Source organism: Microtus oregoni, unplaced genomic scaffold (assembly GCF_018167655.1).
Source record: "Microtus oregoni isolate MIOR12 unplaced genomic scaffold, Mior012 000004F_ref0000308, whole genome shotgun sequence".
Lineage (NCBI taxonomy): Eukaryota > Metazoa > Chordata > Mammalia > Rodentia > Cricetidae > Microtus > Microtus oregoni.
This window is the reverse complement of record NW_024543063.1, coordinates 34,889,718-34,905,546: the sequence shown is the minus strand read 5'-3', so window position 1 is coordinate 34,905,546 and position 15,829 is coordinate 34,889,718. Positions and strand designations below refer to the sequence as shown.

The 15,829-nt window shown below is 44.9% G+C and overlaps 1 protein-coding gene across 1 annotated transcript in view; it reads left to right on the top strand.

Annotated features, from left to right (window-relative positions):
- Cdh13 (cadherin 13) overlaps nucleotides 1-15,829 on the top strand; it is a 949,947-nt gene that overhangs the window by 825,513 nt on the left and 108,605 nt on the right. The window contains exon 8 of the mRNA XM_041650745.1: nucleotides 6,703-6,843. Coding sequence (XP_041506679.1) covers nucleotides 6,703-6,843 — 141 coding nt within the window. The remainder of the gene's footprint in view (nucleotides 1-6,702; nucleotides 6,844-15,829) is intronic.

The window sequence follows — 15,829 nt, the reverse complement described above, 5'->3', positions numbered from 1 at the left end:
ATTGAGTCTTGGGGTTTGTGGTTGAGTGGGGGGAAGGAAGAGGTTCCTCACTTTCCATTTTCAAACTGATGACCCCATTTTTACTTTCTTACAATGACTGGCTAGGACTTTAGCAATGAAAACTTTGTTAATGTAAGCTTTAAGTTTGCCAGAAAATTGAGTCTTTTGGAGCAGCTTGTACAATCTCTCCAATTTGTCTCCTTCATACTCTGATGGATTTCCTACCACACTAATCAATCCATTTCCCATTACAGCCATAAAGTTGTATTTACTCTGGGAGATGGAAATTGACTGGTTCATTTTATAAAAATTATTTGTACAGTTACTTAGACAGTAAGAGTTACACTGGTGTACCCTTCTTCTTCACTTTTGTGAGGATTCGCACTCACCTCCTCTTTCCTCTGATTTGTGTGTGAACACAAGTTCCTCAACCTTGACCTTTGAACTATTTACAAAGGGGGTCTTGGGCTTGGGTGATGGCTCAGTCTGCAAAGTTCTCTCCAAGCTCAAGGTATTGAGTTCCATCCCCAGAATCACATGAATCGCCAGGCAGGCTGTGCCCATGGGTAATTCCTGTGCTAAGAAGGAAATAAGTCCATCGATCCCTGGGGCAAACTGACCTGTTGAACCTCAGCTTCCATTGAGAGACCCTATCTCAAAAATCAAGATGAAAGCCAGAGAGATGGCTCAGTGGGTAACGACATTTGCCGCTCTTCTAGAAGACCTGAGTTTGGCTCCAGTACCCACATGGTGGCTCACACCCGTTACCTGAAACTCAAGTTGCAGGATATCCCAAGCTGGCATCTGGCATCCAAAGGAACCTGAATTCATGCACATATAGCCCCACATGGACACATAGTCAAAAACTGAAGTTAAATGGTTTAAAACAGGGTAGATGGTAGCTGGCTGATTAAGACTGATCCCTGGCTGGGCAATGGTGGCACACTCCTTTAATCCCAGCACTCAGGAGGCAGAGGCAGGCGGATCTCTGTAAGTTTGAGGCCAGCCTGGTCTACAAGAGCTAGTCCCAGGACAGGCTCCAAAGCTACAGAGAAACCCTGTCTCGAAAAACAAAAACAAAAACAAAAAAAAAGATCTCTGACCTCTACAAGCGTGCGCACATGCACACACAGACGCACACAGACACACACACACGAGAGGGGGTGGGAATCATTTTCTGCAGAGGAACAAGTTTCAATCTATTTGTCAAGTGACTGGACCACTGCCTTGAAGGGCCTATTGTGCCACTCTGCCGGGTACGACAGCCCTCCTGCTTTACTGTAGTAACCAGATGATCGATCACACCATTAGATGCAATATTAGTCAAAACTGCCTGGTTGCCCCTCACAGAACCTCTGAATCAAGCGTCTTGGGGAAAGGAGAAATTTGTTTGTGAGCAAGATCCACAGGGTCTGAGAGGTGACGTGGCTGCAAGGAGCACAGACAGTATCGCAAGGGCTCTGTCTCCAGAGCAGCAGCCGTGGAGGCTGCATGGGTCTGCGCTAGGTCCTCGGCATACATGCTGCGGTTGCCTAGCTTAAGGTTTGTGTGGGAATCCTAAGGGTGGGAGTGGGGGGACCCTTTCCCTCCTGCTGGGTTGCCTTGTCCAACCTTGATATGAGGGTTTGTGCCTAGTCTTGCTCTCGTTCTGCCGGGTCCGGCTGATACTGCTACTCTTCTCTGACGGGAAATGGAGGAGCAGTGGATATGGGGGAGAAGGAAGGTGGGTGGGGAGAACTGGGAAGAACAGGAGGAAGGGAGGCTGGGAGTGCTGGTGGAATGGAGGGAGGAGCGACACAATCAGGATGTATCGTATTAGAGAAGGAGAGAGACAGACAGACAGACAGACAGACAGACAGAGAAAGATTGGAGAGAGAGAGTTCTGTCTCGACCTCTGGCTCTGCACTATCTTCCTGATTGGTTGACTTTCCCTGGGAGGATGCAGATGGACGTGGTCTGTCCGGACTGGGTCTTACCACCTCCAAGTTCAATAGAAGAGCTACCTTTCTCTGTGTATTCCGAGAGAAGTACATTCCAGACCCAACTTGAGAATTTGAGTTGGGTCACGTGCTCAGACAGCCATCATGGACCCCCTAGCTGACTACCTAGGCAAGGTCAGAGGTTTTTCTTAGGGGTATGATAGTCCTTGGGTCACACACTTACGGTCCTGGCAGGACAGGATGTGAGCAGTGCATAGCTTCTGCCTAAAACGCAAAATTGAACTAGGAAAAGAAAGCCTCAAGGAGCTGGGAAGCAGCTCAGTACAGAAAGGGCTTGCCACATGGTGTGAAGACCAATGTTCAGATCCCAGCGCTCTCGTAACAACCAGGCAGGCGTGAGAGCACACCTATAAACCCAGCACCCAGGAGGTAGAAACAAGAGTCCTGGGGCAAGTTAGCTAGCTAGAGTAGACAATTTGATGTACTCCAGGTTAAGAGGAAGACACAGCCTTAATAAATAAAGTGGAGGGGCTGGAGAGATGGCTCAGTGTTTAAGAGCACTGGTTGTTCTTCCAGAGGTCTTGAGTTCCATTCCCAGCAACCACATGTGGCTCACAACCATCTGTAATGAGATCTGGCGCCCTGTTCTGGCCTGCAGGCATACATGCAGGCATGTATACATGTATACATAATAAATAAATCTTAAAAAAATAAATACAGTGGAAAGCCATCAACATCAACCTCTGGCCTCCACACACATGTGTGAATTATCCATGCCCTTCAACCAAGTAATTCCACATCTTGGGATCTACCATGCAAAGACAAAAGCAAAAGCTGAGGCCAAATGTAGACAGTTTCCCAAGCAAAGATGTTCATTGCTTTGCTATTTAAACTGTCAACACTAGAAAGAGACCCGGTAAGAGAAGATACCACACTAATCACACGCCTGCATCTGACAGAGATCTTAAAAGAAGCTCAGGAATATGTTGGTATACATCATTAAGCACACTTCCACACTGGTGGGAAAAAATCAACTTGACTTTTTATTCAGTCTTCGAGTGCTTTCAAAACTGTATAAAAGGCTTGGGAGAAGGTTCAGTAAAGCGCTTGACTTACAAGAACAAAGGCCTGCATTCAAGCCCCACAACACCTGCTTTCAAAAAGAAAAAAAAAAGTCAGACATGCTGGTTTACATTTGTAATCCCAGCATTGAGGAGGCAGAGACAGACAGCCAAGTTAGCCTACATGGCAAGCCCTAGGTGAGTGAGAGACCTTGCCTCAGGAGAACAGGTAGGAAAGACCTGAGGAACAGCACTGAGTTGACCAACATGTGCGTGTAACACTGGAATTCATGTGCATGTGTATACAGACACGTGTATTCATACAAATGCAGGCACACAGAAAATGAGCACCAAGTTCTATGGCAAGAGTGAAGATGATCTATAAGAGACTGAACCTGGAATGCTCAGGGTTTTGACCAGAACTTCTGGAGACACGCATGAAGGATTTGGAAGATTGCCAGCACTAACGGACAACGGCCCCGCCAATGTGTTGATGATGGAAATCCATATAAAATAGCCTGACGTTTTCTCATGGTACCTGACGCCAATTTGTCACCTGCACAGTGGGTGCCATTCCCAGCAGCGTCAGCCTGAGCATGGTGTCATGTGCTGCTCACACTCAGCAGTTAAGGAAGCTCGAGACCATCAATCCTGATGGAGCTAGAGCGAAAACCTGGGTAACTCTGTCTTGGGAGCATGCCAGTACCCCTCAGGATCATGGTCATGGCTTGACTGGAAGCCACCAAGCCATCCAACCGAGCCTTTCCAACTCATCAAGTTGGTAGCTCAGGACCTCTTAAAGGACAGTCCGTTAAGAGTTTCTGTGGAGCTGGGGAGATGGTTCAGTAGGTGAGGGAGTTTGGTGTACAGGCATTAGGACATGATTTTGGGTCCCAGCACCCACACAAAAAGCTAAGTGTGATCACATATGTACCCGCAATCCCAATGCTGAGAGATTGTGCTGACTGCTCTCCAGGTTCAGTAAGAGACACTGCCGCAAAAGGAAAGGCCAGAGAGTGTTAGAACAGGGTACCCAAAGTCCTCCTCTGACCTCTGCAAATATGCACGCACGCACGCACGCACGCACTCATGCGTGCGCGCTCACACACACACACACACACACACCACACAGAATCCATGGGAACAAGCAACTACCAATCCTTCACCACCTGAGTTTTTGTAGTTCTGGAAGGAAATGGGAGGTCCCCCGTTGTTGTTTTGTTCCTTGTCCCTTCGGGACCCTATTAATTACTGATTGCTATGAACCCCAGTTTTGGAAGCCATCACACTGGCAGGCTGTGAATGCAATTATAAACACCTTCTATTTTTGTCGTTGATGGTGGCCTCACTCGGACTCTCTCAGTAAGTCATTAAGAAATCAATCTAAAGTGACTGAAGCAGAGGAGGAAAATGGAAGCCTTTATCTGCAGAGAAATCCTCTGGCCAGGCTGGCTCGGAGCAGCCGTCTCTTTTTCTCCAACATACAATGTCCACAGAACTCTTACGTGGCTCCACCCAGAGGCTCCTGTCCCAACCCTGCTGTGGTGTGAGACAGCTCACCTTGCACGGCCAGCTAGTGACCAAAGTTACTTTCCCATACTGCCCAACACAGACAGAGCTGGCCTGGCCGTCACACCCTGGGTTGGGTGCTCATACTGGTGTCTCTGATCAGAGATGATTCTAGAAGTTTTCCATATAAAAAACACAGAGGTGGTGGATGAGTCTCCAAAGGAAGCATGGCTGCAGCTTACCAGAAAAGGGGGTGCCCCATAAGGGGGATTTACACACAGTCTCACACGCTCCATCTCAGAATCCCAGCCGCGTGGTTAGCTGTTTTGAATGTTTTAGCACCATGAGAAACACGGAGCCTGACTTTATACTAAGACTAGTGAAGAGACGGTAGCAAGGGTGAGGCAGTTTATGAGTTTGCAAAGGTCATGGAATGGCAGGGTCTGAGAGCCCAGAGAATAGAATTCTAGCCTAACGCGAACCCCTTTTCCTTTCCCCCCAACTCAGTATTAAGGAGGGCACCATCTTACATGCCAACTAGGTCTCGTTTTCCCCTCCATTGCTTACTCTTTTTCCTCAACAAAAGCCACGTGTGACTTCTTCTCCATGTGTTATCAGAGAAATATTCTGTGATTTAAAACTTACCAGGCACATGACAGCTACAGATCACTAGCCCAGCTTGGCTTTTATCAGTTTTCTAGTCTAAACTTCTAACTGGGTGAGGGGGTAACTTAGCAGAGTTGGTTTGGGTGGGGGGGGTGTCAAGGCTAGCAGACATCAGCCATATTCTGTTTTGGTTTTGTTTTGTTTTGTTTTTTATTATGTATTTGAACCTAAACTGGCTTAGTGTAGTTTTCCAAATAAACCATAAGATTTTATTTCTTACAAACATGGCCTTTGAGATATGTCCAGAGGTCAAGAAATGTATGAATAAAAAGATCTAGTCATGCAGCCTCGATGATGGTAAATTTGTGAGTCCATGTTTACATTCAAATACAAAGTCCAGATTTAGTACTCTGGGATACTAAAAGAACAACAATAACAAAAAAGGAAATACCACATAAGAGACACTAAACCTCATTTATTTCTCTACCTGTACAATGTAAGCAGTGATCAGCTTGATTGCTTGTAAGAAAGACCCACTGTATTGGGGTACGTGAAGCATAGTGACCCTAGGGTTCCTAGAGCCACCACCATCTTTGTCATGGCCTCAGAAGTGAAGTTAGCCTATATCCAGATCAGCTTCAGAAGTTTTCTTGATATGGCAAGGGTAGGCATGAACATCCACCATGAATATATGCCCACGCCCAGGTCATAGAACATTCTAGAAGGTATAAAATCTCCCTTTAACAAGGAAAGTCAGTAGATTCCATTCTGGTTGCCTTTTCCAGTCTATAGATGCTAACTGTCACTCTAGAATGATTTCAAAGGGATAGATAGATAGATAGATAGATAGATAGATAGATAGATAGATAGATAGATAGATTTAAAATGTTATGGGCCAGCTTCCCCTATACTCAATTGATGACTATCCTAATTTTCATCATAGAACCTTCATCCAGTAACTTGTGGAAGCAGATGCAGAGATCCCCAGCTAAGCACTAGGCCCAAGGTTCCCCCAGAGACCAGTTGATAAGAGGGAGGAGGAATTATATGAGCAAAGGGGTCAAGATCATGATGGGGAAACCCACATAGACAGCTGACCCGAGTTAGTGGGAGCTCACTGACTCTGGCCTGACAGCTGGTGAACCTGCAGAGGACCAAACTAGGTCCTCTGAATGTGGGTGACAGTTCTGTGGCTTGGGCGGTCTGTGGGGACATTGGAGAGGGACCGGGATTTATCCCTCGTGCATGAACTGTGATTTTGGAGCCTATTTCCTAAGGAGGGATACCTTGCTCAGCCTCGATACGTGGGGGAAGGGAGTTGGTCCTGTATTAACTTGATATGCCAGACTCCCCATGGAAGGTCTTACCCTTTCTGAGGTGGGGGGTTGGGTGGTATGAAGGTGGGGGAGAGAAGGTGAGGGAGGGGGAACTGTGGTTGTGGTTGATATGTAAAATGAAAAAAATTTAAATTAAAAAAAATGTTATAGCCAGTTAAAGACTAAGGCATAGGGACCACGCTCGCCAGTTCTCCAAAACAGTGCCTCACATCTAAACCTGGTCTTCTCCGGTGTTTCTTTGCTTTGTAGACCCTGGAAAATCCCAAGTATGAACTGATCATTGAGGCTCAAGATATGGCAGGATTGGACGTCGGATTGACAGGCACAGCCACAGCCACTATCGTGATCGATGACAAAAATGACCACTCGCCAAAATTCACCAAGAAAGAGGTAAGCTCCAGGGCCGTGTCACAGGGCCCCTGTGAGTGCTGTGCGTCTAAAATGCCTGAGCTCTGGGAGACAAAGGGCTCTTGGTCATCCATAAGAAAAAGTAACTTTTAATCCCGAAGTGTCATCTCCGTGGCACCGTGTTATTTGAGTCCTGTTGCAATTGTGGGATAAGATAAGAGCAGATGGAGAGACCAGTCTGAACAGCAGCAAGGAGGGAGAATGGATTTTCCTGGTGATTGCATGGTGACCCATGGACATAACAAAAAAAAAGAAAGCTTGAGTTATTGTGTGTTGAGGACCATTGTTTATCGCAGGCATAGATCATGTGTTGTTTCCCATTTATGCCAGTGAGGGGCTGAGATGTAAGACCTCATTCTACTGCTGACTTGGTGCCTGACCAAGAAGTCACGAGCATTATGCGTGGGATGGACGCATGCTAATGGCAGGGCTTCTTTAGGTCAGAGACAAAGCCACGTATTTGGTACCATTCCTCCAAAGCTAGTTAAGGGTGCAGTAAAGCGTGTACTGTTTATGAGATGTCGGGATGAGGTGGTAGAGAGGATGACGGGATGGAGATGGTTATGGAGAACATGCCAATGAAGAAGATAAAGGGGATAGTGGGGACCACGTCGCTATGATGACAATGAAATTCTAAACATGGGCCATTCTTATCCAAAGGACCATTCCATGTTTTATGAATGAGAGAGTATGCATGTGTATAAATGTTCATGTGGGGAGGGCATAGATTTGCATCTACAAGTGTATGCAGAGATGCACACATGCATGTGGAAACCAAATCTTCAAGTCACATGCCTTCCTCCATTACTCTATACCTTATATATTGAGTCTCTAACTTGAGCCAGAGCTCAACAATTCAGATGACCTAGCTAGTCAGCTCTGAATACAGCCTGTCTCTGTGTCCTGAGCACTGGGATTGTAGCCTGCCGTCCATGCCCACCCAGGTTTCATTTGGATACTTGGGATCCAAACACATGGCAAAAAACCTTATGTCCTAGGAAGAGAGGAAAGTAGACATGAAGGTCAAGACTTGCCAGCTCAGAATGGAAATGTTGATCATTTCAAAGTCAGGACTGTCTTGGATAATGTCTAAGAAGGTGTTGCCTAGTATGAACTTCTACACATATGAGTGTGTCCCACAGTGGGGTCACAGGTGTACTTGTTGGAAATGTGTATTTTCCATTTTTTTATTTTATTTGTATGAGTATTTTTTTATTTATTTTTATTTATTTATTAAGGATTTCTGCCTCCTCCCCGCAACCGCTTCCCATTTCCCTCCCCCTCCCCCGATCAAGTCCCCTCACGAGCAAGGAACTCAGGACCACGAGGGGTGCACCCACACACTGAGACAATGGGGATGTTCTATCGGGAACTCACCAAGGCCAGCTGGCCTAGGTCTGAAAAAGCATGGGATAAATCCAGACTAGCTGAACATAGCGGACAATGAGGAATATTTTCCATTTTTTTTAACATAGTGTTCCTTGTTGTGGGTAGAGTACTTTTCTCTCTGCTTCAGAGAACTGTTTAACAGTGGAGCTGTGATCCATTACATATAACAAGACATGCAACTGTCAAGCAGACGGTGCACAGGTAATAGCAGCGGCACTGCCATTTCAACTTCTGTCTTACTTTTCCATTTGTCATGACAAAACACCATGACCAAGGTATAGAACAAAGCACTTCATTCGAGGCTCTCGGTTCCCGAGGGTTAGCACATGACTACCATGGTGAGGTGATGCTGGAACAGAAGCTAAGAGCTCACATCCTTAGCCACAAGCACTAAACAAAGAGAGCTAACTAAGAATGGCTTGGGCTTTGAAACCTCAAAGCCTTTCCCTAAGGAGACACCTTCTCCAACAAGGCCATGTCTCTTAATTCTTCCTAAACAGTTCCACCAACTGGAGACCAAGCATTCAAACATACGAGCCTATGGAGGCCATTTCATCCTAACCACCAACGCTTCCAAAGAAAGACTTCTGATTTCTCCCCGGAGCTTAGTAGATGTTCAACTAACTCTAGCTGACCAATTTACATTTCCTGTCAATATCAGGTCTTGGGGGCAGAGGTAAATCAGTTTCTTGCTAATTTTAATACACTGTGTTTGCAAATAAGTTTCAAGGATTTAAAACCAAGTATCAATCTTTTTCATCATTTAGTAAGCCCATTTAATTTTCAAATCATATCTTAAGTTGATGATCAGTAATTTAGATTTAAGAAATAAAATTTTGCAATTTTAATATTTTTATTGATTTTTTGATAATTTAATACTTTGTATTTGGATCAAATTCACCCCAAACTTGTCCTTATTACTTCTCCCAGATCTACCTCCATATCCCCCAACTTGGTGCCCCCCTTTTTAATAACCACTGAGTCCAGTTTGTGCTATCTATATGCTCAAGGATGTGAAGCCATCCATCAGAGGCCACACCCTTAGAGAAAACTGACTCTCCCATCCCTAGCAGCCATCTACAGCCAAGAGCCCCTGAACCAGTGGTTGGGGATCCTGAGCTACCCCCTCCCTGTTGGAATGTTGATTGGCTTGTGCAACCTGAGTTCTTCCCACATACATATTTTGTGGTCGAACCACAACATTACAATATGTATGTATGTAATATGTAATAAGGCCATACAACTTCACTCTGGTCCGCTAGCTGAAAAACAAGAGCAAACAAGACTCGAAGAAAGCCCCAGTTTTTTCAGAGGGGTGAGGCTATCCAGTGGACCCAGAGATCTGGACAGACACATCAGTCAGAGGCAGCCTGTGATGTGGCCTCTAATTCCCAGGGTCTGTGACATGATATCCCGGAAGTCTTACTTTCCTGGGGCCTTTGGCTTTTTCAATATGAAGGTATTGTCTTAACCAACTACCTAGCGACGCCTCATAATCCTTTTCCTCTCCCCTGTTGGCCTTCAGATCCTCCAGGGCTTCATCGCACCTTAGATAGGTAGCATCGCTTTCTACAAAAAGATGAAAACAAAAGATCCAACTTTTCCTCCAGCACAGTGGATTCTTTAGATTTTGTTTTATATGATTGATAGCTGGGAGCCTGCTCCGCCTTCAGAACACACGTCCCTATTGGACAACTTGTGTAAATGCTAAAGATTATTGTCGCGTTGTAGAAAATCTCTATAAAGCTTCTGTTGTGTATATGAGTTGTGCATTTTCCAGTGGTCCTGTGTAATAGCTAATCTTTGCATAGACGCCACTTGGCAGCCAGGCTGTCATCCGTGGCCCTGTTTTGTGACCTGTTATGAGTTCTGTGTTGTCTTTACTGATGTGAGTGTGATGAGCTGAGTTGCCCAGCGTGTAAATCTGTTTCTAATGTGTTTATGACAGCATCCACCTTCCCCACCGCATTTAGCAAACAATGAAGGAGCCGTTTCCTGTCTGGTGTGGAATATCTGCTTTTTCCCTCACGGAATTGGCTGAGGCCGGAGGACAGGGTTTATTTCATCTCTAACTTTATCACTTTTGATCCTCCATCTATTACGGTTTTATTAGTAGCAGGTTTATTGAGACATTATTCATGTACCATAGAGCTCACCCTTTGATGATGTGCAAGTCATTGGATTTTAATACATTCACAAAACCATGTGGCCATCATAACTGCTCTCTGGTTTAAGAACATTTTTTGTGTTACCCCTCGAAGAAATCTTCATCATTGTCACTCACTTCCCCAGCCTCCTAACCCCTTATGTGGCAGCAATTTTGCTCTCAGTCTCTAAGGATTGGTTATTCAGGACATTTCACATCAAGAGAACCCTGTAGTATTCTTTGTGATTGGCCTCTTTGCTTAGCATGTTTTCTAGGTTCATCCCTGTTGTAGGGTCAATGCATGCTTCTTTTATGACTAAATAATACTCTACTATGGGCTAGATCTCATTTTGTTTAGCCATTCATTTATCCAAGGGCATTTTCAATTGTTTGGGTACTCTAAGTAGGCTGCTGTGAATACTCACATACAATCCATATTTTTTATCTGAATTTTCTCTTTTATAACTTTTATTGAATTTATTCTTTGACAATGTCATAACATGTTTATGATGAATGATCCTTGATCCTCTCACACCCACCCTCTCTCATCTCTTCCACACCTGTCATCCTTCCCCTCTTCCCCGTCAATGTGCCTTCTCCCACATTTATTTTGTTTTGTTTTGTCTTGTGAGCCGCGGAGTTTAGCCCAGGGCATCTGTGGGACGTGGGTTTCAAGATCCCAACTGGAGATAGTGGCTGCCCCTTCCCATCTACCAACATTCGGAATTTCAGGTCACAGGGGTTTGACCCTAGGGTGAGCCCCTCCCTGATCCACGAGAGACTGATGATGGGCCCAGTCTTGAGCAGGCCCAGCCCAATTGCTGCACACCATGTTTATAAGCTGGAGATGGTGTTTGCAAGCCAAGCCCTTCTCCCCATTCCCTAGCTCTTAAATCCTTTCTGCCTCCTCTTCCTCCGTGTCCCCTGAGCCTTAAAGGGGATGGCAGCGATGTCCTGGTAAGAGCTAAATCCTCAATTGTCACATGTGCTCAACACCTGGAGCTATCCCCCAGGGTTCCTCACAAATAGAAGCTTCTAGATTTTCTTTCTATTTCACAGTGTCTAGACTGGAAAACGAAGTCGCCCACAGCATCCCTCCAAACTAGCCACCTGAAGTCCCTCCCTTGTTTTATTGGGGCATTTTGAAATGTGTAGGTGCACTCAGTATGGCTTACCCAAGAGACACCATCTTCGGAATAAACACAGGACTGTCGCAGAGGTCAGTACATCCAGCCTGGGTGACTGAACTCTTGACCAACGACACAAACTCCCACCATAAAGTAGAACAGGAGCCACAACCTGGAAGCTTCCCCCTGCCCCAAGTACCCACTGCACCTCTGTCCCCTGGCACCATTCTCTTCCTAGGTTTCCTCTTTACAGCAGATCTCTCATGAACAGCTTTAGCGACGTTCCTCTGCCTTCCCACGTAGCCAGAGTCTATATCTGCATGCATTACTGTGCCAATATATCTGATGTACTCATGGACTCTTACGTGTGAACATTTGGGTTGGTTCCTGTGTGGAGTCAGTTTGGATAGTACTGGGGTTATGACTTTGGGGCCTATGTGAATGCATGTGTGTGATTCTGTTCGGGGTTCACATCTGGCTGCAGAGGTTGAATGCACTTTGTGGATACAGCAGGACTCTAAGGCAGTTATCTGGGTTTATATTGGACCAGCCCATGAGAACTGCAGATGCTGCGCTGCTGTTGGGCTGCTGTGCAGAATTCTTGGTCTACTATTCTCCATTTGGGGTTGTGCTTATTGTCAGTCTGTTTAGCCTCCCTGGCCTGTTTGCAGTGGTGTGTCACAGTGGCTACATTTGAATGTCTCGGGTGAGCACCGATGTTGACCTCCTTCATTTACCTTGACCATTGGCTTATCTTTGGAGGTGGGGTCTCTAGAAGCTTCTAAATACTTATTTGTGAGGCCAGAGGTTAATGTCAGGTGTGGTTCTTCAGATGCCATCCAGCTTGCCTTTGCATCAGGGTCTTTCAGTGAACCAGAAGCTCACTGACTATCTACGCTGGACAGCATGCCCTGAGGATCTCCCTGTGTCTTCTTCCCAGAACTGGGATTACTAGGGTCCTCATTCAAGGGCCAGGCACTTTGCCCCCTTCTCCCCAGACACCTCTTATAACCTGAGTTATAAGGTCTTGGAAAGACGGTTCAATGGTTAAATTTGCTTGCTGCTCATTGGGTTTTAATATAACCACAAAATCATGTGGCTATAACTACTATCTGATTTAAGAACATTTTTGTCACCCCACAAAGAAACCTGCACCATCAGCATTCATTTCTTGTAGTAGTATGGGGCGGCAGGGCTGCGTCCCCCACACCCGGCCGCCCACATGGCTAGCTTATGCTCCGAAATAACAACACACAAACTGTATTCTTTTAATCACTGCTTGGCCCATTCTCTTCTAGGCTAATTCTCACATATTAATTTAGCCCATTCCTAATCATCTGTGTGTAGCACCCCAAGGTGCGCTTACCGGGGAGATTCTAGCCTAGTCCATCCTGGGTCCGAGCTTCATCACGTGTGTCTGCCAGGGAGCAGGGCATGGCGTCTCTGCTGAGGCGTCTGCTCTGGAGAGCAGAGCTGTCGAGACTCTGACCTCACTTCCTCTTCCTCCCAGCATTTTGTTCTGTTTACTCCACCCACAGGGCCAAGCAGTTTCTTTATTGGCCAATGACCTTCCTCCATCATTTCCCCTTTTTCGGTTTAAACAAAAAAAAGGCTTTAACATAGCAAAATTACATATAACAAAACAGTTATCAAGTAAAAGTTACAATAATCTTTATCATAACTAAGGAAAACTATAACTAACTATTCTTAACTCCATCAAAGACTCCAGAAAGATACAATACTACCTAAGCAAACAAGAAAAAAGCAACTTTTAAAACTCTAGAAATGACGGAGACATCTCGCTGCCTGGACAGTCACCCAAAGTTCCTCTGTACTGTTGGGGCATCCATCTTCAGCCTTCAGGCCCAAGGTATCCAGCAGACATTTCCATAAAGCAGGAAAATTCAAAGTCAGTTCAGTCACTATCTGTTGTGTCCTGCAGAATGTCTCGCAGACTCTTTCATGAATCAGGAACCCCAAAAGATCATCTCACCTTAGGCAAGTTCAGTAGTCCTCCCTCTGTGGGTTCTCTGTGTCCAGTTTATGCAATAGTCCAGGCAAGAGCAGTTTCTTGTCCAAATGGCTATCAAACTCCATAAGGTGCCTCTTCGATGCCCATCTTCCTCTTGAAGTAGATTGGTGCTGCCAGGAGCAGAGTGTCTCATTGTCATGAAAAGTCCTAAGTTATTAAAACATTTAATGTCCTATTCTGTAATCTTTGAAAGACATGAAGAATGTCTATCTAAAATATATCTCTATATATCTAGAAAATCTAACTAACATGACTACAAGCTTTACTATTATTTATGATTATCCATCAACAACCTATATTTCCTAATTATACATTACATTTTAATAATGAACTACACAATCACAATACCTTAATAAAGATCAGAAATACATATACGTATAACAAATTTGACCTTAAATCTCTATCAATAAAGCAAAATCTATACTAATGCAAATTATTCATATCTATATCATATCCCCCTTTAAATGTAAAAGAACATTTATAAACATTTTTTTGGGAATATGGGCGCAGTTATTTCTCTCCAAACTGCTTCCTGCTGAATGGGGGCGTCGTTAATTAGGTCTTTCATGGTATAACCTGTGTGCTAGTTTCATCTCAGTTGGCAGTTGAGCGAAGCAATTTTTTGAAGGTGTTCACTGCAACCCTTCAGGAGGGCGTGGTCGATCATACCAAATCAGAATAGAAGAAATGAACAGCATCTCATCCTCTGTGAAAACAAAATAAGAAACTCTTTTCCAAAGCATCATATCCTTAGATCCAAATTTAAAATATCTATGTTGGATTAGTTCAGCAGCATTTATAAATAAATATCTTTTAGCAGCTGTTGCACCTTCCTCAGTATTCAAATAATTCAAAGAGAACATAATAGCATACAGTATCAAGATTCTCTGTGTATTTTCCATCTTTGTTCGTTTTATTTTAACCTCTATTTTTGTTTATTTTTACTTTTAACTCTTTGCTTTTCGAGACAGGTTCTCTGTATCTTTGACCTGAAGTAACTCTGTAGACCAGGCTGTTTTTGAACTCTCAGAGATCTGCCTGTCTCTGCCTCCCAGGCATTCGGGATTAAAGGTGTACACTATTACACCTTGAACTCACAGAGATCTGTTTGTCTCTGCCTTCTAGGCACTGGGATTAAAGGCGTGTGCTACCACACACAACAACTCTCTTCCTTTTTTTTATGTTTTTTACTTTAAGAACTTCAACTTTTAGTCTGCATATATTTTTAACACACTTTAAACCATTTAGAAATTTTCTCTGTCTTTGAATCTCTCTTTACTGTATATCTCTCTTTTTCTGACCACATGAGTCTTTAATTTACCAAGCGATCTCAGTAGGACTAAAGGCGTGGCTTTGCCAGCTAGATCCAGTCCATTCCTTAGCTTTCCAGCCTCATGGCTGAGGTACTGGCTGTAGCCATGTTTACTGGATGGCATTTCAAGGTCCCTGCCAGCAAGTGAGCTACAACAGACAACACTCAAGTCCTCTCTCAGTAGCCGGCCCTCCTGCCTCAAACAGTCAGAGTTTGCCCTGGCAGGACAGCCCAGAAAGCCGGCATTTTTAAACGGCGCAGCTTTTTTCCTGCTACGGCTGAAAACCGAAAAGCATGCGCTCAGCTTTTCGTCAACACCGTTTAAGTGTTTCGTGGCAGGACCTCTTAATGAGCTGCAGGCTTTGCAGCTAAAGCTGAGTCAGGAAGCCTCTCTTAGAAGAAAGCGCATGCTTGCCTCTAGCAAGCAGAGCAGACCCGAGAACATAGCGAGTCTAGTTGCCATCAAACAAATCGTAGCACTTTACTCCAAATGGTCTATTCAAAAGCTCTGTCTCCTGCAGGAGTCAGACAGAGATCGCAATGGTGGCACAGCCCCAGGAAGTCGCGCTTTAAAATGACACAGCGTTTTTTCTGCTACTGTTGCCGAATCAGGAAATCTCTCTACAGCACGCCACCAACAAACAGCAAAAATCTGTGTTAAACTCTCTCTCCCTTATTTTTAAGCCTTCTCAGGTTTTTTAAGTGGGTTTCGGCTGTCCACACGTCTGGGCGCCAACCTGTAGTAGTATGGGGCAGCAGTATGAAGTAATAAGAGTGGCGGGGCTGCATTCCCAGAACCCCAGCCGCCTGCCCGGCTAGCTTATGCCCCGAAATAATTACACAGACACTGTATTCTTTCAATCACTGCTTGGCCCATTCTCTTCTAGGCTAATTCTCACATATTAATTTAGCCCATTCCTAATCATCTGTGTGTAGCACCCCAAGGTGCGCTTACCGGGGAG